The sequence below is a fragment of the Nerophis lumbriciformis genome, linkage group LG25, assembly GCF_033978685.3.
Source record: "Nerophis lumbriciformis linkage group LG25, RoL_Nlum_v2.1, whole genome shotgun sequence".
Taxonomy (NCBI): Eukaryota; Metazoa; Chordata; class Actinopteri; order Syngnathiformes; family Syngnathidae; genus Nerophis; species Nerophis lumbriciformis.
In genome coordinates this window covers 7,797,501-7,820,000 of record NC_084572.2, presented here as the reverse complement: position 1 = coordinate 7,820,000, position 22,500 = coordinate 7,797,501, and the positions used below count along the sequence as shown (strand labels likewise).

At 34.8% G+C, this 22,500-nt stretch overlaps 1 protein-coding gene across 1 annotated transcript in view; it reads right to left on the bottom strand.

Annotated features, from left to right (window-relative positions):
• Window positions 1-22,500, bottom strand: part of LOC133621987 (monocarboxylate transporter 2) — a 63,010-nt gene that overhangs the window by 5,718 nt on the left and 34,792 nt on the right. The window contains exons 2-3 of the mRNA XM_061984487.1: window positions 13,475-13,709; window positions 658-801 (exon numbers count right to left, since the gene is read on the bottom strand). Of these exons, the coding sequence (XP_061840471.1) occupies window positions 658-801; window positions 13,475-13,691 (361 nt within the window). The 5' untranslated portion in view covers window positions 13,692-13,709. The remainder of the gene's footprint in view (window positions 1-657; window positions 802-13,474; window positions 13,710-22,500) is intronic.

Below are 22,500 nucleotides of genomic sequence, written 5' to 3'. Positions count from 1 at the left end.
ATACAAATAATATTGAATTATTTCATTTATTATTATAAGTTAAAACATTTTAAGAAAATAAATATGTGCACTTCTAGTCACTTACTGTCATGTAATTTAATAAAAATAACTGCATTGAAATAATCATGCATTTTTTGTACTTTATTCCAATTTGCATAAAATGCAGTTTATTTATATATATTTAACTAAATGTATTGCAGAAGAAAGCAAGATACGTTCATTGAATAAAGTAGTGGAAAATATTTCACATATTAGCAATTGTTTAATAATAAACAAGTAGCAATTTATAAGTACATTTAAAAGTACTTATTTCCATGGTCATTTATTAATTTTAATTACCTTACATATGTTTTGCAAAAAAAAAAAAAAACAATACCAATAATTATCTAATAATATTAATAATGCATAATCTTGATTAAACCTGTAAAAAAAGCCATTCATTGAAGTTGTTTATTATTGTTGTGGTATAAAGGTGGTGTTTTTGTTAAATTCTTGGTCACGTTAGAAATACCAATCAATGGAAGTTGACTTATATAGGCAAACATCTGAAATATAAGCTGACAGGTCAACATGCTGGTTTATTTCAGACTGCCTGCTATTAGCGGACGCTAATCAAGTCCAGTGAGAAGGGAGTTAAGTGGATTAGGAAGGACTTACCCCCGATGACTCCGATGCAGAGGTAGAGCTGCACCACGCTGGTGCAGAAGGAGGCCAGAGTCATGCCGAGTGCACACAAGCAGCCGCCCATCATGACGATGGGCCTGCAGCCGTACGTGTTGACCAGGATGCTGCTGATGGGGCCTGCAACACACCAACGCCACGCTCGTCATTTCCCACCTCCAGCACAGTCGCTCTCATTTGCATCCATTTTTGTAATTATGGAACTGTATTTCTTTAATAACATCGCATTTATTTAATTGAATGGGACGGCGTGGCGCAGTGGGAGAGTGGCCGTGCGCGACCCGAGGGTCCCTGGTTCAATCCCCACCTAGTGCCAACCTCGTCATGTCCGTTGTGTCCTGAGCAAGACACTTCACCCTTGCTCCTGATGGGTGCTGGTTAGCGCCTTGCATGGCAGCTCCCTCCACCAGTGTGTGAATGTGTGTGTGAATGGGTAAATGTGGAAGTAGTGTCAAAGCGCTTGAAGGTAGAAAAGCGCTATACAAGTACAACCCATTTAATTATCATTTATAATTTAATATTATACATATTTTTCAAGAACATTTTTTTTTTGTATTTTTGCATTTATTTTATTTAATATTATTTTTGAAGAAAACACATTTTTTTACACTTCTTATAATTATGCATTTTATGTATTTATTTGAATATTTTTTGTTTTTAGAAAAATTTCATTTTTCTGTAATTATGTAACCGTGTTTCTTTACTAATATTGCATTTATCTTATTCAATATCAAACATATTTTTGAAGAAAAAAAAGTCATATTTTTTATAATTATGCGTTTTATTTATTTAAATATTTAATGTAATAACACAACACAGTATTGCTTTAATACTATTGCATTTACATTATTTATTATTACACCTATTATTATTGAAGACAATTATTCATTTTTTTACACTTTTTATAAGTATGCATTTTGTTTACTTATTTAAATATTTTTTGTTTTTAGAAAAATTAAATTTTTGTAATTATGTAACAGTATTATTATAACGATATTGCATTTATTTTATTTAATATTATCCATATTTCTGAAGAAAAATAATATATATTTTTTTATAATTATGTGTTTTATTTATTTTAAATATTCAATGTAATTATACAACACGGTATTTCTTTAATATTATTGCTTTATTTTATTATACATATTATTTGTTAGGAAAAATATTTATGTTTGCACATTACACTTATAATTATGCATTTTATTTATTTATTTAAATATATTTTTGTTTTTAGAAAAATGTAATTGGTTTGCAATTATGTAACAGTATTTCTTTAATAAAATTGCATTTATGTTTTCCATCCATCCATCCATCCATTTCTACCGCTTATTCCCTTTGGGGTCGCGGGGGCGCTGGAGCCTATCTCAGCTACAATTGTTTTCAATATTAAAAAGGAATATTTACACTCTTTATAAAAATGTCATTTTTGTAATTATGTAACCGTATTTATTTAATAATATTGCATTTATTTTATTTAATATCATACATATTTTTGAAGAAAAAACATTTATATTATATATTTTTATGCATTTTATGCATTTTATTTATTTAAATTTTTAATGTAATTATACAACACAGTATTTATTTTACATTATTGCATTTATTTATTTTTAAATATTATACATATTTTTGAAGAAAATTATTTTTTTACACTTTTTAGAATTATGCATAGTTTTTGTTTTTAGAAACATTTATTTTTTGTAATTATGTAATAGTATTTCTTTAATAATATAGCACTCATTTCATTTAATATTATACATATTTTTGAAGAAACATTTTAAAAAATATATTTTTTTATGATTATGCGTTTTATTTATTTAAATATTTGATTTAATATTGTACATATTATCTTTGAAGACATTTTTTTTTTTACACTTTTTATACTTATGCATTTTATTCATTTATTTAAATAGTTTTTGTTTTTAGAAAAATTTCATTTTTTGTAATTATGTAACAGAATTTCTTTAATATTGCATTTATCTTTTTAATACTAAATAAGGAATATTTACACTCTTAATAAAAAAAATGTTTGTGATTATGTAACAGCATTTCTTTAATAATATTGCATTTATTTTATTTAATATTATACATATTTTTCAAGAAAAACAAATATTTATATTTTTTTATAATTATGCATTTTATTTATTGAAATATTTCATCTAATTATACAACACATTATTTATTTAATATTATTGCATTTATTTTTTTATATATTATACATATTTTTGAAGAAAATTACATGTTTTCACACTTTTTATAATTATGCATTTTATTCATTTATTGAAATATTTTTTGTTTTTAGAAAAAAATCACTTTTTGTAACTATGTAACAGTATTTATTTAATAATATTGCATTTATGTTTTTTGTACTAAATAATGAATATTTACACTCTTTACAAAAATTAAATTGTAGTGATTATGTAACAGTATGTCTTTAATAAAATTGCATATTTTATTTGTTATCATACATATTTTTCAAGAAAAACAAATATTTATTTTTTTATAATCATGCATTTTATTTATTTAAATATTTAAGGTAATTATACAACACAGTATTTATTTTATATTATTGCATTTATTTATTTTTAAATATTGTACATATAATTTTTGAAGACATTTTTTTTTTACACTTTTTATAATTATGCATTTTAATAATTTATTTAAATAGATTTTGTTTTTAGAAACATTTAATTTTTTGTAATTATGTAAAAGTATTTCTTAAATAATTTTGCATTCATTTTATTTAATATTATATATTTTTTTTAAGAAAAAAATATTTGTATTTTTTAGAATTATGTGTTTTATTTATTTAATTATTTAATGTAATTATAAAATACATTATTTCTTTAATATTATTGCATTTATTGTTTTTAAATATTATACATAATAAATAAATGATAAATGGGTTGTACTTGTATAGCGCTTTTCTACCTTCAAGGTACTCAAAGCGCTTTGACACTACTTCCACATTTACCCATTCACACACACATTCACACACTGATGGAGGGAGCTGCCCTGCAAGGCGCTAACCAGCACCCATCAGGAGCAAGGGTGAAGTGTCTTGCTCAGGACACAACGGACATGACGAGGTTGGAACTAGGTGGGGATTGAACCAGGGACCCTCGGGCCGCGCACGGCCATTCTTCCACTGCGCCACGCCGTCCATATTATTTTTGAAGAAAATTACATGTTTTTACACTTTTTATAATTATGCATTTTATTCATTTATTAAAAATATTTTTTGTGTTTTTAGGAAAAATACATTTTTGGTAATTATGCAACAGTATTTCTTTAATAATATTGCATTCATTTTATTTAATAATATACATATTTTTGAAAAACAATAATATTTATATTTGTTATAATTATGTGTTTTATTTATTTAAATAGTTAACGTAATTATACAACACATTATTTCTTTAATATTATTGCATTTATTTTATTTAAAATTATACATATTATCTTTGAAGAAAATGATTTTATTTTACACTTTTTATAATCATGCATTTTATTTATTTATTTAAATATTTTATGTTTTTAGAAAAATGTCATTTTTTGTAATTATGTAACAGTATTCCTTTAATAATACTGCATGAATCTTTTTAATACTAAATCGGGACTATTTACACTCTTTTAAATCATGCATTTTATTTATCTATGTAAATGTTTTGTTTTTGAAAAAAAGTGTCCTATTTTTGTAATGATGTAACACAGTATTTCTTTATAATATTGCATTTATTTTATTCCCACTCTGAGCAAAGTCGCCCTCATTTGCATCCCGAGCAAACAATCTCAGACTGAGACGAGGAAGCCCCTGGAGCTTGCGCGTTACTTTCTGTCTCGGGGGGAACAAAAAAAACTGCTTATCATCTCCTGGCCAGACACCTCCATTACAAACTTATTATAACCACGGACTGCGGTGACCCAGAATAATAGTCACACAGAATAATAGGCACACATGCAGTTTGTTTCCACGACGATGTGATGGAGAGTCATTACAAGTTGACAAAAATGAGGGAAAACTCTTAAAAGCGAAGAATTTTAGGAAATAACTACTTATTTTAGGCTTGATATGATCATTTTACATAGGTACTGTGTCTATAGGGGTTTACATGTATACAAACACACATTATATATATATATATACATATATACATATATATATATATATATATATATTAGGGTTGTACAGTATACTAGGAAAGCACCGCCATACTAATGAATTATAATCGGTACTATACCGCCTCTAACAAGTACCGGTTCTTTTTTTTTTTTTGTTAACGGGCATGAAAGCTGGTTTTACGAGCCGAAGAGCATGTTCGGCAGCGCACACACGCAGAGTGAAGTGAAGTGAAGTGAAGTGAATTACATTTATATAGCTCTTTTTCTCAAATGACTCAAAGCGCTTTGCATAGTGTAAGCCAATATCTAAGTTACATTCAAAGCAGTGTGGGTGGCACTGGAAGAGGAAGAGCTGCTTTAAGACTAACATCCATCCACAGTCGACAGTGTTTTAGCTACTTCTAAATCACTAATCCTGGCCTCCATGGCGACAAATAAAGTATGTTTTTTACAAGTAACATTATCACTGGAGGACGAGGAATAGCTAAACATGCTTCACTACACACCGTAGGAGGATATAATCGCTCACCGGCGTCACAATGTAAACAAACGCCATGGGTGGATCTACACCAGACATCCACTGTAATGATACCAAGTACAAGAGCGTATCTAGTTGATACATCGATATTTTTTATCATCACAAAATATTTTTTCCCTTTTTAAAAATTCATATGAATATGACCAATGTATGATCCTGTAACTACTTGGTATCAGATCCATACCTAAATGTGTGGTATCATCCAAAACTAATGTCAAGTATCAAAGAAGAGAAGAATAAGTGATTATTACATTTGAACAGAAGTGTAGATAGAACATGTTAAAACAGAAAGTAAGCAGATATTAACAGTAAATGTACAAGTGGATTAATAATGCATTTATACAGTTTGTCCCTCATAATGTGTACAAAATAATAGGTGTATAAATGACAATATGTTACTGCATACGACTAATTAGGAGTCTTTGTTTGTTTACTTACTACTAAAAGACAAGTTGTCTAGTATGTTCAACATTTTATTTAAGGACTAAATTACAATAATAAACATATGTTTCATGTACACTAACATTTGTTGTTAAAATAAAGCCAATAAAGACATTTTTTGTAGTACCCTTTATGTAGAAAAGTATCGAAATAAATTTTGGTACCGGTACCAAAATATTGGTATTGGGACAACCCTAATTTATATATACACACACACACATACATACATACATACACACATACATACATATATATACATACATATATATACATATATACATATATATACATACATACATACACACACATACATGTGTGTATATATATATATATATATATACATATATATATATATATACACACACACACACACACACACACACACACACACACACACACACACACACACACACACACACACACTCATATATATATATATATATATATATATATATATATATATATATATATATATATATATATATATATATGTCTTAATAAGGTTATCCAAAAAATAGTGCTCGATACCGTAGTAGAGCGCAATATATGTATGTGTGGGGGAAAAAAAATCACAAGACTACTTCATCTCTCCAGGCCTGTTTCATGAGGGGTTCCCTCAATCATCAGGAGATTTTAGAGAGAAAATCTCCTGATGATTGAGGGAACCCCTCATGAAACAGGCCTGGAGAGATGAAGTAGTCTTGTGATTTTTTTCCCCACACATACATATATGTATATATATATACATATATACAGGTAAAAGCCAGTAAATTAGAATATTTTGAAAAACTTGATTTATTTCAGTAATTGCATTCAAAAGGTGTAACTTGTACATTATATTTATTCATTGCACACAGACTGATGCATTCAAATGTTTATTTCATTTAATTTTGATGATTTGAAGTGGCAACAAATGAAAATCCAAAATTCCGTGTGTCACAAAATTAGAATATTACTTAAGGCTAATACAAAAAAGGGATTTTTAGAAATGTTGGCCAACTGAAAAGTATGAAAATGAAAAATATGAGCATGTACAATACTCAATACTTGGTTGGAGCTCCTTTTGCCTCAATTACTGCGTTAATGCGGCGTGGCATGGAGTCGATGAGTTTCTGGCACTGCTCAGGTGTTATGAGAGCCCAGGTTGCTCTGATAGTGGCCTTCAACTCTTCTGCGTTTTTGGGTCTGGCATTCTGCATCTTCCTTTTCACAATACCCCACAGATTTTCTATGGGGCTAAGGTCAGGGGAGTTGGCGGGCCAATTTAGAACAGAAATACCATGGTCCGTAAACCAGGCACGGGAAAATTTTGCGCTGTGTGCAGGCGCCAAGTCCTGTTGGAACTTGAAATCTCCATCTCCATAGAGCAGGTCAGCAGCAGGAAGCATGAAGTGCTCTAAAACTTGCTGGTAGACGGCTGCGTTGACCCTGGATCTCAGGAAACAGAGTGGACCGACACCAGCAGATGACATGGCACCCCAAACCATCACCCAACCATGCAAATTTTGCATTTCCTTTGGAAATCGAGGTCCCAGAGTCTGGAGGAAGACAGGAGAGGCACAGGATCCACGTTGCCTGAAGTCTAGTGTAAAGTTTCCACCATCAGTGATGGTTTGGGGTGCCATGTCATCTGCTGGTGTCGGTCCACTCTGTTTCCTGAGATCCAGGGTCAACGCAGCCGTCTACCAGCAAGTTTTAGAGCACTTCATGCTTCCTGCTGCTGACCTGCTCTATGGAGATGGAGATTTCAAGTTCCAACAGGACTTGGCGCCTGCACACAGCGCAAAAACTACCCGTGCCTGGTTTACGGACCATGGTATTTCTGTTCTAAATTGGCCCGCCAACTCCCCTGACCTTAGCCCCATAGAAAATCTGTGGGGTATTGTGAAAAGGAAGATGCAGAATGCCAGACCCAAAAACGCAGAAGAGTTGAAGGCCACTATCAGAGCAACCTGGGCTCTCATAACACCTGAGCAGTGCCAGAAACTCATCGACTCCATGCCACGCCGCATTAACGCAGTAATTGAGGCAAAAGGAGCTCCAACCAAGTATTGAGTATTGTACATGCTCATATTTTTCATTTTCATACTTTTCAGTTGGCCAACATTTCTAAAAATCCCTTTTTTGTATTAGCCTTAAGTAATATTCTAATTTTGTGACACACGGAATTTTGGAATTTCATTTGTTGCCGCTTCAAATCATCAAAATTAAATGAAATAAACATTTGAATGCATCAGTCTGTGTGCAATGAATAAATATAATGTAGAAGTTACACCTTTTGAATGCAATTACTGAAATAAATCAAGTTTTTCAAAATATTCTAATTTACTGGCTTTTACCTGTATATATATATATATATATATATATATATATATATATATACATTTTCCAACCTACAAAGTTGAATGATGTCATTTATGTGAATGATGTCAGTTGCTATAGCGACAGAGTAAACATTCACATCATCTCCATGTATTTATACATCTCTTAATCAGCCTTAATCGTGTGTGCGATGTTTCTTGAGGAGGAGGCTCACTGGGAGTTGGAACAAAAAGCCTCTGTTACATAAAGTGCTGCACAAGCTACTTGACAGGAAGTGTTGTTTACCAACACTTCCTGTCAACGATCTCCTCTTTATACCTGATGTCATTCCAGCATTCATTTTTTGGGGGGGTTTCTCTTCTGGTTAGGAGAGAAGCACACTGTCAATGCTGGATGATGGACGTGCGCTGCATCATTCATGATGACATGCTGCTACACGCTGCAATCCTCCAATCACGCCAGCCTAATCCCCACCCGGGATTAGATCCTGCGTGTCCTCTCCTACAGCCTCGTCCCACTCAGTGGACAAAAGGAAGACAAAAGGGTGGAGGTCTTCTGTGCAATGACTGTGACTCATGTGGTTTGGTCAAGAATATGTTTCCAGTGGCTCAGCTCCCACTGCTGGATGTCCCACTCTGGCTGCAGGACCGTGCAAGTCCACGCCACAGCTGCCATCTGTCCACACCGTAATCCTGCCCTCGTTCTCGCCGCTGCCCTTATGACCCAGCAGCAGCACGCCTGGGCAGCCCACTCCCCACATGGTGTGCTGTGGTTGTCAGCGTCAATATGTGGAGATAGTTGTGTGGATTATACTTGACACAATATTGTTTATACGTACTTGTCCTTTAAAACTCACTTACAACAACCTTGTATTTGTAAATTGATACAACGTTGATGACTAAAAATGAATCCACGTTGCTTTCATTGGTCAAATCAACGTCACCACCTGACATTGAATAAATGTCGTCAAAAAGCATGTTGTTTCAACGTAGTAGTTGTGTCGTTGAATATTGGTTGGGAAATGACCAAAATTCAATGTTGAATCAATGTCACAACCTGACATTGAATAAATGTCATCAAAAATGATGTTTGTGGGGGGAGGTGTAGCCAGCGCTGCCCGCAGGAGGAAAAGTCACCGCCGCTGTCCATGGTACTGAGGACAAGCACCATCGGGCAGGGTCGGGGCATGTGCTGACGGCGAGACACAGCTGGCAGGTGATTAGATTTCACAGGTAGGTACGTGTTAATCTAATCATCTGTTGTCTTTAACAATAAGCGGCTGGGAGCAGAGAGGGAGAGAGGACACGGACGTGACTGAAAAGTCACGTTCTGGGGGAGAAGAACTTTGTTAAAACAATTGGCTCTTGTGCCGTGTCTTCAGTGGAACCGCTAGGAAGCGACTTCCACGATGTTGTTTCAACGTTGTGTTTGTGTTGTAGAACATTGGTTGGGACATGACCAAATTTCAATGTCAAATCAATGTCACAACCCAACATGAATTCAACGTCGTCAAAAAGCATGTTGTTTCAACGTTGTGTTTGTGTTGTAGAATGTTGGTTGTGAAATGACCAAAATTCAATGCTAAATCAACGTCACAACCTGACATTGATTAAACGTTGTATTTGTGTTGCTCAAGGTCAGGACCTCATTCAGCAAGTTCTCAACGTTGTTTCAATGTCATGTGCCTGCTGGGTAAATGCTGTGTGTGTGTGTGTGTGTGTGTGTGTGTGTGTGTGTGTGTGTGTGTGTGTGTGTGTGTGTGTGTGTGTGTGTGTGTGTGTGTGTGTGTGTGTGTGTGTGTGTGTGTGTGTGTGTGTGTGTGTGTGTGTGTGTGTGTGTGTGCGCGCGCACACGTTTACACAAAAGCTCCGATTACAGCGAGGCCGTGTGACAATGAGCAACATGCAGAAATACGAATCCGCTTGACCCGATGGAAAGAAACAACATTTTAGGCGAGAGATGGTCACATGACGGTGGTGTGGTCACATGACGGTGGTGTGGTCACATGACGGTGGTGTGGTCACATGACGGTGGTGTGGTCACATGACGGTGGTGTGGTCTCATGACGGTGGTGTGGTCACATGACAATGGTGTGGTCACATGACGGTGGTGTGGTCACATGACGGTGGTGTGGTCACATGACGGTGGTGTGGTCACATGACAGTGGTGTGGTCACATGACGGTGTGGTGGTCACATGACAGTGGTGTGGTCTCATGACGGTGGTGTGGTCTCATGACGGTGGTGTGGTCACATGACGGTGGTGTGGTCACATGACGGTGGTGTGGTCACATGACGGTGGTGTGGTCACATGACAATGGTGTGGTCACTTGACGGTGGTGTGATCAAATGACCGTGGTGTGGTCACATGACGGTGGTGTGGTCACATGACAGTGGTGTGGTCACATGACGGTGGTGTGGTCACATGACAGTGGTGTGGTCACATGACGGTGGTGCGGTCACATGACAATGGTGCGGTCACATGACGGTGGTGTGGTCACATGACAATGGTGTGGTTCACTTGACGGTGGTGTGGTCACATGTCAATGGTGTGGTCACATGACGGTGGTGTGGTCACATGACAATGGTGTGGTCACATGACGGTGGTGTGGTCTCATGACGGTGGTGTGGTCACATGACAATGGTGTGGTCACATGACGGTGGTGTGGTCACATGACAGTGGTGTGGTCACATGACGGTGGTGTGGTCACATGACAATGGTGTGGTCACATGACGGTGGTGTGGTCACATGACGGTGTGGTGGTCACATGATGGTGGTGTGGTCACATGACGGTGGTGTGGTCACATGATGGTGTGGTGGTGAGGGGTGTGACTCTTTGGGTACATAACGATGCCATCCCATTCCTGGAGTGGCAAGTCCATTCTCCATTCAAACCGGTTCTCACAATGTATTATTTGGTATAATAATTATAATTCAACTTTTTCAAAAACTTTTTTTTTTTTTTATGTAATTATACTAAAAATAATAATAATAATAATAATAAAATAAGTGGGTTTTTTTTATTGGTACATAAGAATCCCGATTCGGGCCCCCCGAACATGTATTGTATTTCAATTGTTTTGTACATTTTAAACTTAAATGCTTAAAATTTCTACTGAGAAACTGGGATTAAGTTGGAGTTTTATTACATTCACTTTGTGGGATTTTTGTCAATAAAATGTTAAAAATAAAAAAAAATTAATATGTTTTTTAAGCCAACACTGCGCATATAAATCATAAGTCAGCAGCTAAGATTTTGTAAACTGTTTTTTTTTTCATTTATATACTAAATACAGTAAATTCCGGACAGTAGGATGCCTCTTGTTTCCTACACTTTGAACCCTGCGGCCTATAAAACGGTGTGGCTAATTGCTGGATTTTTCTTCTTTTTGTAGTTTAAAAAAAACGAGCAAAGACACTGAAATGGTGTGTTATTGTTTGTCCTATATTTGGACCAGTCCACTTAACTGCAGTGTCCTTTTCCTTTAGTGCTTTAAACCGGAAGTCTTCTAGCTGTCCATAGCGTTTCTACTCGGATGGATTCTTCATTCGTCGCTTCGAGCAACGTTTGTAAGTTTTACAATATAACTAAAACTATTCTCACTAACTAAACCGTCCCATGTGTGATGTCTGTAGGACAAGTTTCAAGTCTTCTACTTGTCCATAGCGTTTCTACTCGTATGGATTCTTCATTCGTCGCTCCGAGCAGCGTTTGTAAGTTTTACAATACAACTAAAACTATTCTCACTAACTAAACCGTCCCGTGTGTGATGTCTGCCGGACGGTTTCCGTGCATATTTGTACGTGCTATCGTGATGTAATCAAAGCTAGCGTCGTTAGCATTAGCTACCATGCTAACACGTTTACAGGTCCCTGTGTTAGCATTATTAACTTAGAATGGCATTCTTTTTGTATTGTTCCAGTATCGTAAATCAGAGGTGGGACCAAGTCATTGTTTTGCAAGTCACAAGTAAGTCTCAAGTCTTTGCCCTCAAGTCCAAGTCAAGTCCCGAGTCAAGACAGGCAAGCGCCGAGTCAAGTCCAAAGTCAAGACTGGAAAGTCTCAAGTCAAGTCCTAAGTCCTGCATTTTGAGTTTCGAGTCCTTTCAAGTCCTTTTAACCACAGACTAATATATTAACACAGATTGTGTATGCTTTTCAAACGCTGTATTTATTTATTAAAACAAGTGCATTTTAAATTGCAGGAAAGAAAATTGTGCTGACATTGCACTTTATAATAGCACTATTAACCAGTCATTTTAAACATTAACTCATTCCTTTACAGAACAAACACATTGAAAAATAAAGTGCAAATGTACTTATTTGTACAAAAGTGTTAACATTGAAAAAACATGACATATACGTGAACATAACAAAAAAGTTGTACTTTTTATATGTCAGGGCCCTATGCTGCATTGCATCTGCAAAAGACCAAATTAGCCAAGAGTCTGTCAGTCATTTGTGCACGATGGGGGCGTAGTATGATGCCACCATGGCTGAAAACTCGCTCCACTGGAGCACTGGAGGCAGGCACTGCCAAGACTCTCATGGCCACTCGGAACAGTGAAGGAAGAGTCTTCATGTTCAATGCCCAGAACAAAAGGGGGAGAGAGTTTTTTTGGGTTGGTGCACTACTTGTAAGTGTATCTTGTGTTTTTTATGTTGATTTAATTTGTACCGACAGCACACCAGCTGACACACGCAACGCTGATAGACAAGTACACAATGAAAAATACGGAGCGCTCCCGAATAACTTTTTCATCTTTGGGTTTTGGGGAAAGTAGCAAGTCATGTCAAGTCATGTCAATTCAAAAGGCTCAAGTCCAAGTGAAGTCACAAGTCATTGTTGTTAAAGTCTAAGTCGAGTTGCAAGTCTTTTTACATTTTGTCAAGTCGAGTCTAAAGTCATCAAATTCATGACTCGAGTCTGACTCGAGTCCAAGTCATGTGACTCGAGTCCACACCTCTGTCGTAAATCCACCGGCTGATTGGAGAGCCAGCTTACGCAGCTAGCGGGTCCATGACCATGACTTCTGTTTTGTTTGGTCAGCCGTTTTACTGCCGCGTTACAGACCCCGTTTGGATACAATTAAAGGTATGTAAACAAACATTTATAGAATATTTCTGTGCAAATAACTCATTTTGCAACGATTATATCTGCGGCTAATATAAGGAAACTTTTTTTTTTTTTTCGACTTAGTGGGTGTGGCTTATAGTCCGGAGAATACAGTAATATTACGAGAATTGTGTTTAATGGTGAATGGATTGTGAATCATCTGCTAATATGGGAAGCTCACTTGGGTACAAATATAAGACTTTTTCCAGACTGTGACCTATAAAAGAATACTGGATTATCTGGTCATATTTTCACCTGCGGCGTACATGACGGCCAGCATGATGGAGGAGATCCAGGCGATCTGGCTGTAGGAGGCGTCGAAGATGACCTGGATGTCTTTGAAGAAGACCGTGATGGCCTTGGGGAAGGCGTAGGAGAAGCCGATGGAGATGAAGGAGGCCAGCACCACGGCCCAGCCCCAGCCGCCGTCTGGCGGGGGCACGGCGGGGGGACCAGTGACCGGGGGCGGCATCGCCGGACCTGGACAACGCTGAGGGGAGACAAGAGAAAGGCGTGGTTAAAGATGGCTGCTGGTTGCAGGAGCTCGGATGTGCAGGAATATTTTTCACCTTCAAGCAGAATAGAATGTATTTTAGCTTCGTTCTGATTGGAGACAGTGATGTGTGGGTCGATACTGCCGATACCAGATCTTTATGCTCTAATATCCATCCTCAAATCAAAATATCGATACTTTTGTTCCAAAATTTTCCACCAAGGACCGTATACTAAAAAGTCAAAGTATGCGGGGGCCGTATTGATATATTTTTTATTTGAAAAAATGCTAAGGGACTTTGTATAATATTGTTAGTTATTAGTTAGAACACTTCAGCTTTTTCTCATTACATACTGATGTTGTCTTTTTTTATTACATTTTTCTATTGTTTTTTTACTCATGTAAGAATACAATAAAAAATAATAGTAATAGGCTTAACTGCATAACCTAGTGTGTTAAAATATCTGCCTGTGTGCAAATATTAATGTTCAGTTACACATTTTAACAGTGTTTATTATGGTTGTTGTAATTTTTCTAATGAATTCATAAGTTAGTATTATTCTATTTTTAATTAATATTAATTAATTAAATATTAATGTTCAGTTACACATTTAACAGTGTTTATTATGGTTGTTGTAATTTTTCTAATTAATTCATAAGTTACTATTTTATTTTTAATTAATATTAATTAATTAAATATTAATGTTCAGTGACACATTTAACAGTGTTTATTATGGTTGTTGTAATTTTTCTAATGAATTCATAAGTTAGTATTATTCTATTTTTAATTAATATTAATTAATTAAATATTAATGTTCAGTGACACATTTTAACAGTGTTTATTATGGTTGCTGTAATTTTTCTAATTAATTAATATGTTAGTATTATTTTATTTTTTCATTAATATTTATTAATTAAATATTATTGTTCAGTTACACATTTAACAATGTTCATTATGGTTGTTGTATTTTTTTAAATTAATTAATAAGTTAGCATTATTTCATTTTTAACTAATATTAATGTTCAGTTACACATTTAACAGTGTTTATTATGGTTGTTGTAAGTTTTCTAATTCATTTAAAAGTTTGTATAATTTTATTTGTAATTAATATTAATGAATTAATATTAATGTTCAGTTACACATTTATCATTTATTATAGTTGTTGTATTTTTTGTAATTTATAAGTTCATATAATTTTATTCTTAATTAATATTATTATGATTTATTTAATTCATATTAATGTTCAGTGACACATTTAACAGTGTTCATTATGGTTGTTGTAATGTTTTAAATTAATTTATAAGTTAGTATAATTTTATTTTTCATTAATATTAATTAATTAATTAATTAATTAATTAATATGAATGTTCAGTTACACATTTAACAGTGTTTATTATAGTTGTAATTTTTCTCATTTATAAGTTTGTATTATTTTATTCTTAATTAATATTAATATTAATTGTTTAATTAATATTAATGTTCAGTGACACATTTAACAGTGTCCATTGTGGTTGTTGAAATTTTTCTAATTAATTCATAAGTTAATATTTTATTTGTTATTAATATTAGTATTAGTTAATTATATAATTAATATTAATGTTCAGTGACACAATTTTTTGTAATTAATTCATAAGTTATCATTTTTTTCTTAATTAATATTAATATTAATTGTATTATTTAATTATTATTAATGATCAGTGACACATATAACAGTGTACATTTGTCTAATTAATTAACAAGTCAGTAATATTTTCTTTTTAATTAAATAATTAATATTAATGTTCCGTTACAGTGTTTATTGTAGTTGTAATTTTTTTTAAATTAATTCAAAAATTAGTATTATTTTATTTAAAATAACTAACTAAGCTGTGTTTATATTTTAGGTGTATTTTAATTTTATTTTGAGACCTTCTAATATTTTAGATCAGGGATGTCTAAACATTGTCCACCAAGTCAATTAAAAATCTATTAGAGTGCTAAAACAGCCAAGAGTTAATCAAATCAATATATCAATCAGTGTGCAGATTTTTAAACATCACAACATGATTTTTTCTTTTAGAAGAAGTTAGATTTTGTGTTTTGTTTTCATTGTTGCTATTTTAACGTTTTTTTTTAAACATAAAAAAGGTTCATTATTTATTTTATTTTTTTGCCTTTCCTTTCTTTTAAATGGACAACATTGTATTAGTCCTTTTAATTGATGTAACAGCTGAGTGAGCAGCACAGTTACAGTATAATTTAATATTTGTGAATAAGATAATCATCTTTCTTGTTCTTAAGCAAACACTTAAAATAGCATAAGTTGCATTTAAAAGTCAATGGAAAAATTGGAGCCACTAAATATGTGCACGACTTACTATACGCACACGCACACACACGAGGTGTGTTGAAATTTGTCCTCTGCATTTGACCCATCACCATGTTCACCCCCTGGGAGGTGAGGGGAGCAGTGAGCAGCAGACTTTTTTAAAATCATACCCATAATGTCCCCGTTGCGGGATAAATAAAGTGTATCCTCTCACAACTTGTGTTTGGACAGAGAAATCATTGAGTTGAGAGGACATGCTAAATATGCCCTTGAGCAAACATGTGGGAGGAGGACATACCAGCAGTTCCGTATCCTGGTGAAAGCACGTGCAACACACACACACACACACACACACACACACACACACACACACACACACACACACACACACACACACACACACACACAGAGTTATAAATGCTGCCTTGTTCAGGGTATGCGCTCACTCCTCTACCTGCGTGTCAACGTGAGTGCCGCCCACTATTCACCTCCAAACCCTGAATGAAAAGTGGGCGGAGCTTGTGCGTTTTGGCAGCAGTCGGCCTCGCGAGCGTCTGACGAAATAAAGAGAACCCAAACTACAACTGTGCCACGGCGCTGAGGCACAGTGACATTATATATATATACGTATATATATATATATATATATATATATACCAGAGGTGTGGACTCGAGTCACATGACTTGGACTCGAGTCAGACTCGAGTCATGAATTTGATGACTTTAGACTCGACTTGACAAAATGTAAAAAGACTTGCAACTCGACTTAGACTTTAACATCAATGACTTGTGACTTCACTTGGACCTGAGCCTTTTGAATTGACATGACTTGACATGACTTGCTACTTTCCCCAAAACCCAAAGATGAAAAAGTTATTCGGGAGCGCTCCGTATTTTTCATTGTGTACTTGTCTATCAGCGTTGCGTGTGTCAGCTGGTGTGGTCTCAGTACAACAGCCAATCAAATTAGATCTACTTTGTTTTCATCACACAGCATTCATCCAATCAAATTGCAGGACAACCAAGGAAGAAGACATGTCCAAACCACACGCCAGTGAACAAAAAATGATACCTAAAATAATTTTGTTTGGGTATAAAAATTATGAGGTGGTCAACACAAAACGGTTTGCAGTATGCAACACATGCGGTTCGAAAATTACTGATGGAGAGGAAACAACTTCCAACTTCGTCCGGCATTTGAAGTTGCACAAAGAACGGTAAGTTTTGAATGTAAGATCACGTTTATTGGCTAAGTAACGTGACTTTTATTTGCTGTGTAGTTAAATCAGTGAGGCTGTAAACTCACTGCTAACGTTATAACGTTATTGCAAACACGGGAATCTGTTGCAGTTCACTACCTTATTCATACTTTTTGTTCAGTGATTTTTTTTTAAGCAGGGTTACGTTAGTCAATATATCACACGTAACGTTAGACGGCGGTCAGCAGCACCGCGTATTTTAGCCACCTAAAAAAAGACAAAAATAGTAAAATAAAGGTCAGTTAAAATGTATACTATATTATGAATATGTGTACCGTTTTAGCTAGCTTTCTGACATACTGTTGGTTGTTTACCTCAGTGGTCCTCAACCACCGGGCCGCGGCCCGCTACTGGTCCGTGGATCGATTGGTATCGGGCCGCACAAGAAATATATATATATATTTTTTTCTTTTTTTAATTAAATCAACATAAAAAACACAAGATACACTTACAAGTAGTGCACCAACCCAAAAAAACTCTCTCCCCCCTTTTGTTCTGGGCATTGAACATGAGAGTCTTGGCAGTGCCTGCCTCCAGTGCTCCAGTGGAGCGAGTTTTCAGCCATGGTGGCATCATACTACGCCCCCATCGTGCACAAATGACTGACAGACTCTTGGCTAATTTGGTCTTTTGCAAATGCAATGCAGCATAGGGCCCTGACATATAAAAAGTACAACTTTTTTGTTATGTTCACGTATATGTCATGTTTTTTCAATGTTAACACTTTTGTACAAATAAGTACATTTGCACTTTATTTTTCAATGTGTTTGTTCTGTAAAGGAATGAGTTAATGTTTAAAATGACTGGTTAATAGTGCTATTATAAAGTGCAATGTCAGCACAATTTTCTTTCCTGCAATTTAAAATGCACTTGTTTTAATAAATAAATACAGCGTTTGAAAAGCATACACAATCTGTGTTAATATATTAGTCTGTGGTTAAAAGGACTTGAAAGGACTCGAAACTCAAAATACAGGACTTAGGACTTGACTTGAGACTTTCCAGTCTTGACTTTGGACTTGACTCGGGGCTTGCCTGTCTTGACTCAGGACTTGACTCGGACTTGAGGGCAAAGACTTGAGACTTACTTGTGACTTGCAAAACAATGACTTGGTCCCACCTCTGATATATACCGTATTTCCTTCAATTGCCGCTGGGTATATAGTATGTGCCTGCCTAGAATTACCGCCGGGTAAAAAAATTAATAAAATAGAATTACCGCCGGGTCAAACTCGTTTCGCAAAACAATTAGCGCATGCTTACCATTACCGCCGGGTCAGAATTACCGCCGGGTCAAACTCGTTTCGCAAAATATAATTTTTTATAGCGCATATCTAGAATTACCGCCGGGTCAAACTCGTTTCGCAAAATAATTAGCATATGCCTAGAATTTCCGCCGGGTCAAACTCGTCACGTCACGAGTGACACTTCACCTGTCATCATTTTCAAAATAGAGGAGGCTGATTTCAATCATTTAAAATCGCATAAAGGCAAGAAGAAAAAGAGCTATTCAGTAGGATTTAAGGTCCAAGCTATTGAATATGCTAAAAAGAACAGTAAGCAGCTATGTTTTATTAATATACCGTAGCTGCGTGTGTCAAATATGAGTCCTTAAATGACTCCCGCCTCCTGGTGGTAGAGGGCGCTAGTGATCCTTCTTGCGACTACTCGGCTGCAGAAGAAGTGACAACAAGCAGCAACAGTTAGCAGCGATCCTTTATTTTTTCCTCTCGCTTGCACTTTTAACATGGAGGATTACATATCTAAAATAAAACAATTTTCTAAACTGGACTTTCAATGGAAGCAGGAGGTAATAATTAAAGGAAGGTCTCCATCGAGACAGAGAGACTTTTAAAACTGAAGAAAGATAAGGAAGACTTCTATAAACAAGTTATCGATGCTTTGTTCAGAAGGAGCGGCGCATGGACTTCATTTATAAGTAAAGGTAAGACCATAATAACGTTTTTTTTTTTTTATTAAATGTGCTTTTCATGATGGTATCTATATGTATATATATATATATATATATATATATACATACATACATATACATATATACTTATATACATATACATATATATGTAAATCATATATATATATATATATATATATATATATGTATATAAGTATATATGTATATATATGTATTTGTGTATACAGTATATGTATGTATATATATATATATATATATATATATATATTTATGTATATGTAATACATGTGTGTATATATATATATATATATATATATATATATATATATATATATATGTACACACATATATGTATATATATATATATATACATACATATATATATATACATATATATATACACATATATATATATATACACATATATTATATATATATATATATATATATATATATATATATATATATATACATATACACATATATATATATATATACATAAATATATATATATATATATATATATATATATATACATACATACATACATACATATACTGTATACACAAATACATATATATATACATACATATATGTATATATATACACACACACACACACACACACACACATATATGCATATATATACATATATATATATATATATAGTATATATACATCCATTTTCTACCGCTTGTCCTTTTTAGGGTTGCAGGGGGTGCTGGAGCCTATCTCAGCTACATTCGGGGGGAAGGCAGGGTACACCCTGGACAAGTTGCCACCTCATTGCAAGGCCAACACAGATAGACTATATATATATATATATATATATATATATATATATATATATATATATATATATATATATATATATATATATATATATATAACCCCGTTTCCATATGAGTTGGGAAATTATGTTAGATGTAAATATAAACAGAATACAATGATTTGCAAATCATTTTCAACCCATATTCAGTTGAATATGCTACAAAGACAACATATTTGATGTTCAAACTCATAAACATTTTTTTTTTTTGCAAATAATCATGGGAACAGGTGGGTGCCATGATTGGGTATAAAAGTAGATTCCATGAAATGCTCAGTCATTCACAAACAAGGATGGGGCGAGGGTCACCACTTTGTCAACAAATGTGTGAGCAAATTGTTGAACAGTTTAAGAAAAACCTTTCTCAACCAGCTATTGCAAGGAATTTAGGGATTTCACCATCTACGCTCCGTAATATCATCAAAGGGTTCAGAGAATCTGGAGAAATCACTGCACGTAAGCAGCTAAGCCCGTGACCTTCGATCCCTCAGGCTGTACTGCATCAACAAGCGACATCAGTATGTAAAGGATATCACCACGTGGGCTCAGGAACACTTCAGAAACCCACTGTCAGTAACTACAGTTGGTCGCTACATCTGTAAGTACAAGTTAAAACTCTCCTATGCAAGGCGAAAACCGTTTATCAACAACACCCAGAAACGCCGTCGGCTTCGCTGGGCCTGAGCTCATCTAAGATGGACTGATACAAAGTGGAAAAGTGTTCTGTGGTCTGACGAGTCCACATTTCATATTGTTTTTGGAAACTGTGGACGTTGTGTCCTCCGGACCAAAGAGGAAAAGAACCATCCGGATTGTTATAGGCGCAAAGTTGTAAAGGCAGCATGTGTGATGGTATGGGGGTGTATTAGAGCCCAAGACATGGGTAACTTACACATCTGTGAAGGCACCATTAATGCTGAAAGGTACATACAGCTTTTGAAGCAACAGATGTTGCCATCCAAGCAACGTTACCATGGACGCCCCTGCTTATTTCAGCAAGACAATGCCAAGCCACGTGTTACATCAACGTGGCTTCATAGTAAAAGAGTGCGGGTACTAGACTGGCCTGCCTGTAGTCCAGACCTGTCTCCCATTGAAAATGTGTGGCGCATTATGAAGCCTAAAATAGCACAACGGAGACCCCCGGACTGTTGAACAACTTAAGCTGTACATCAAGCAAGAATGGGAAAGAATTCCACTTCAAAAATGTGTCTCCTCAGTTCCCAAACGTTTACTGAGTGTTGTTAAAAGGAAAGGCCATGTAACACAGTGGTGAACATGCCCTTTCCCAACTACTTTGGCACGTGTTGCAGCCATGAAATTCTAAATTAATTATGTGCAAAAAAATAAAATAAAGTTTATGAGTTTGAACATCAAATATGTTGTCTTTGTAGCATATTCAACTGAATATGGGTTGAAAATGATTTGCAAATCATTGTATTCCGTTTATATTTACATCTAACACAATTTCCCAACTCATATGGAAACGAGGTTTGTATATATATATATATATATATATATATATATATATATATATATATATATATATATATATATATATATATATATATACACACACACACACACACACACACAACACACACTTACATATATATACTGTATATCTGGGGCGCGGTGTGGCTCGGTTGGTAGAGCAGCCATACCAGCAATTTAAGGGTGCCAGGTTCGATCCTTGCTTCCGCTATCCTCGTCACTGCCGTTGTGTCCTTGAGCAAGACACTTTACCCACCTGCTGCCAGTGTTTAAATGTAACTTACATCATGTGATTCACTATGTAAAAGCGCCTTGAGAATAAATATAATTAACTTCACTTCACATACATATATATATACATATAGAGTTTATATACACACTATCTTATGCATATACTGTATATGTATATTTCTTTATATGTACACGTTTAAATTAACTGGACATACACACCGGCCCCCAGACACATTTTTCTTCTGTCAATGTGGCCCCCCCAATCTAAATATTTGCCCTGGTCTGTCCTACACCAATTGTTTTCCACAGAGGGGCCACAGGCTGACAAATCAAAGGATACTGGGGTCATTTTGGTTGTTTTCCATCTTGAAAACCAGCACAATAAATAGATTTGTTTCAAAGAACTCTAAAATGCAATTTTTGGTAGAAATGTTGTGTGCTAACATGCTAAATGCTAACAGTTAGCACGCTGGCCAGCTAGCGTCTAATAACGAGCAGGGTGAGTTCATCGTGTTTATCTCTTCAAGCGGCACAATAGCCAAAGCTAAAAAAAAAATTCAAAGGCGTTCTATTTTGCATAAAAAGGTAGAAACTATTCTTCTAACACTATGCTAACAATAGCATGCTTATAGATAGCATTAGTACTGTACCAACATATATTACTCTGAGGTGTGGACCTGAAAATCTGGACTAAAATGCTCAGATGCTAACATTAGCATCATCAAGCTCCACAG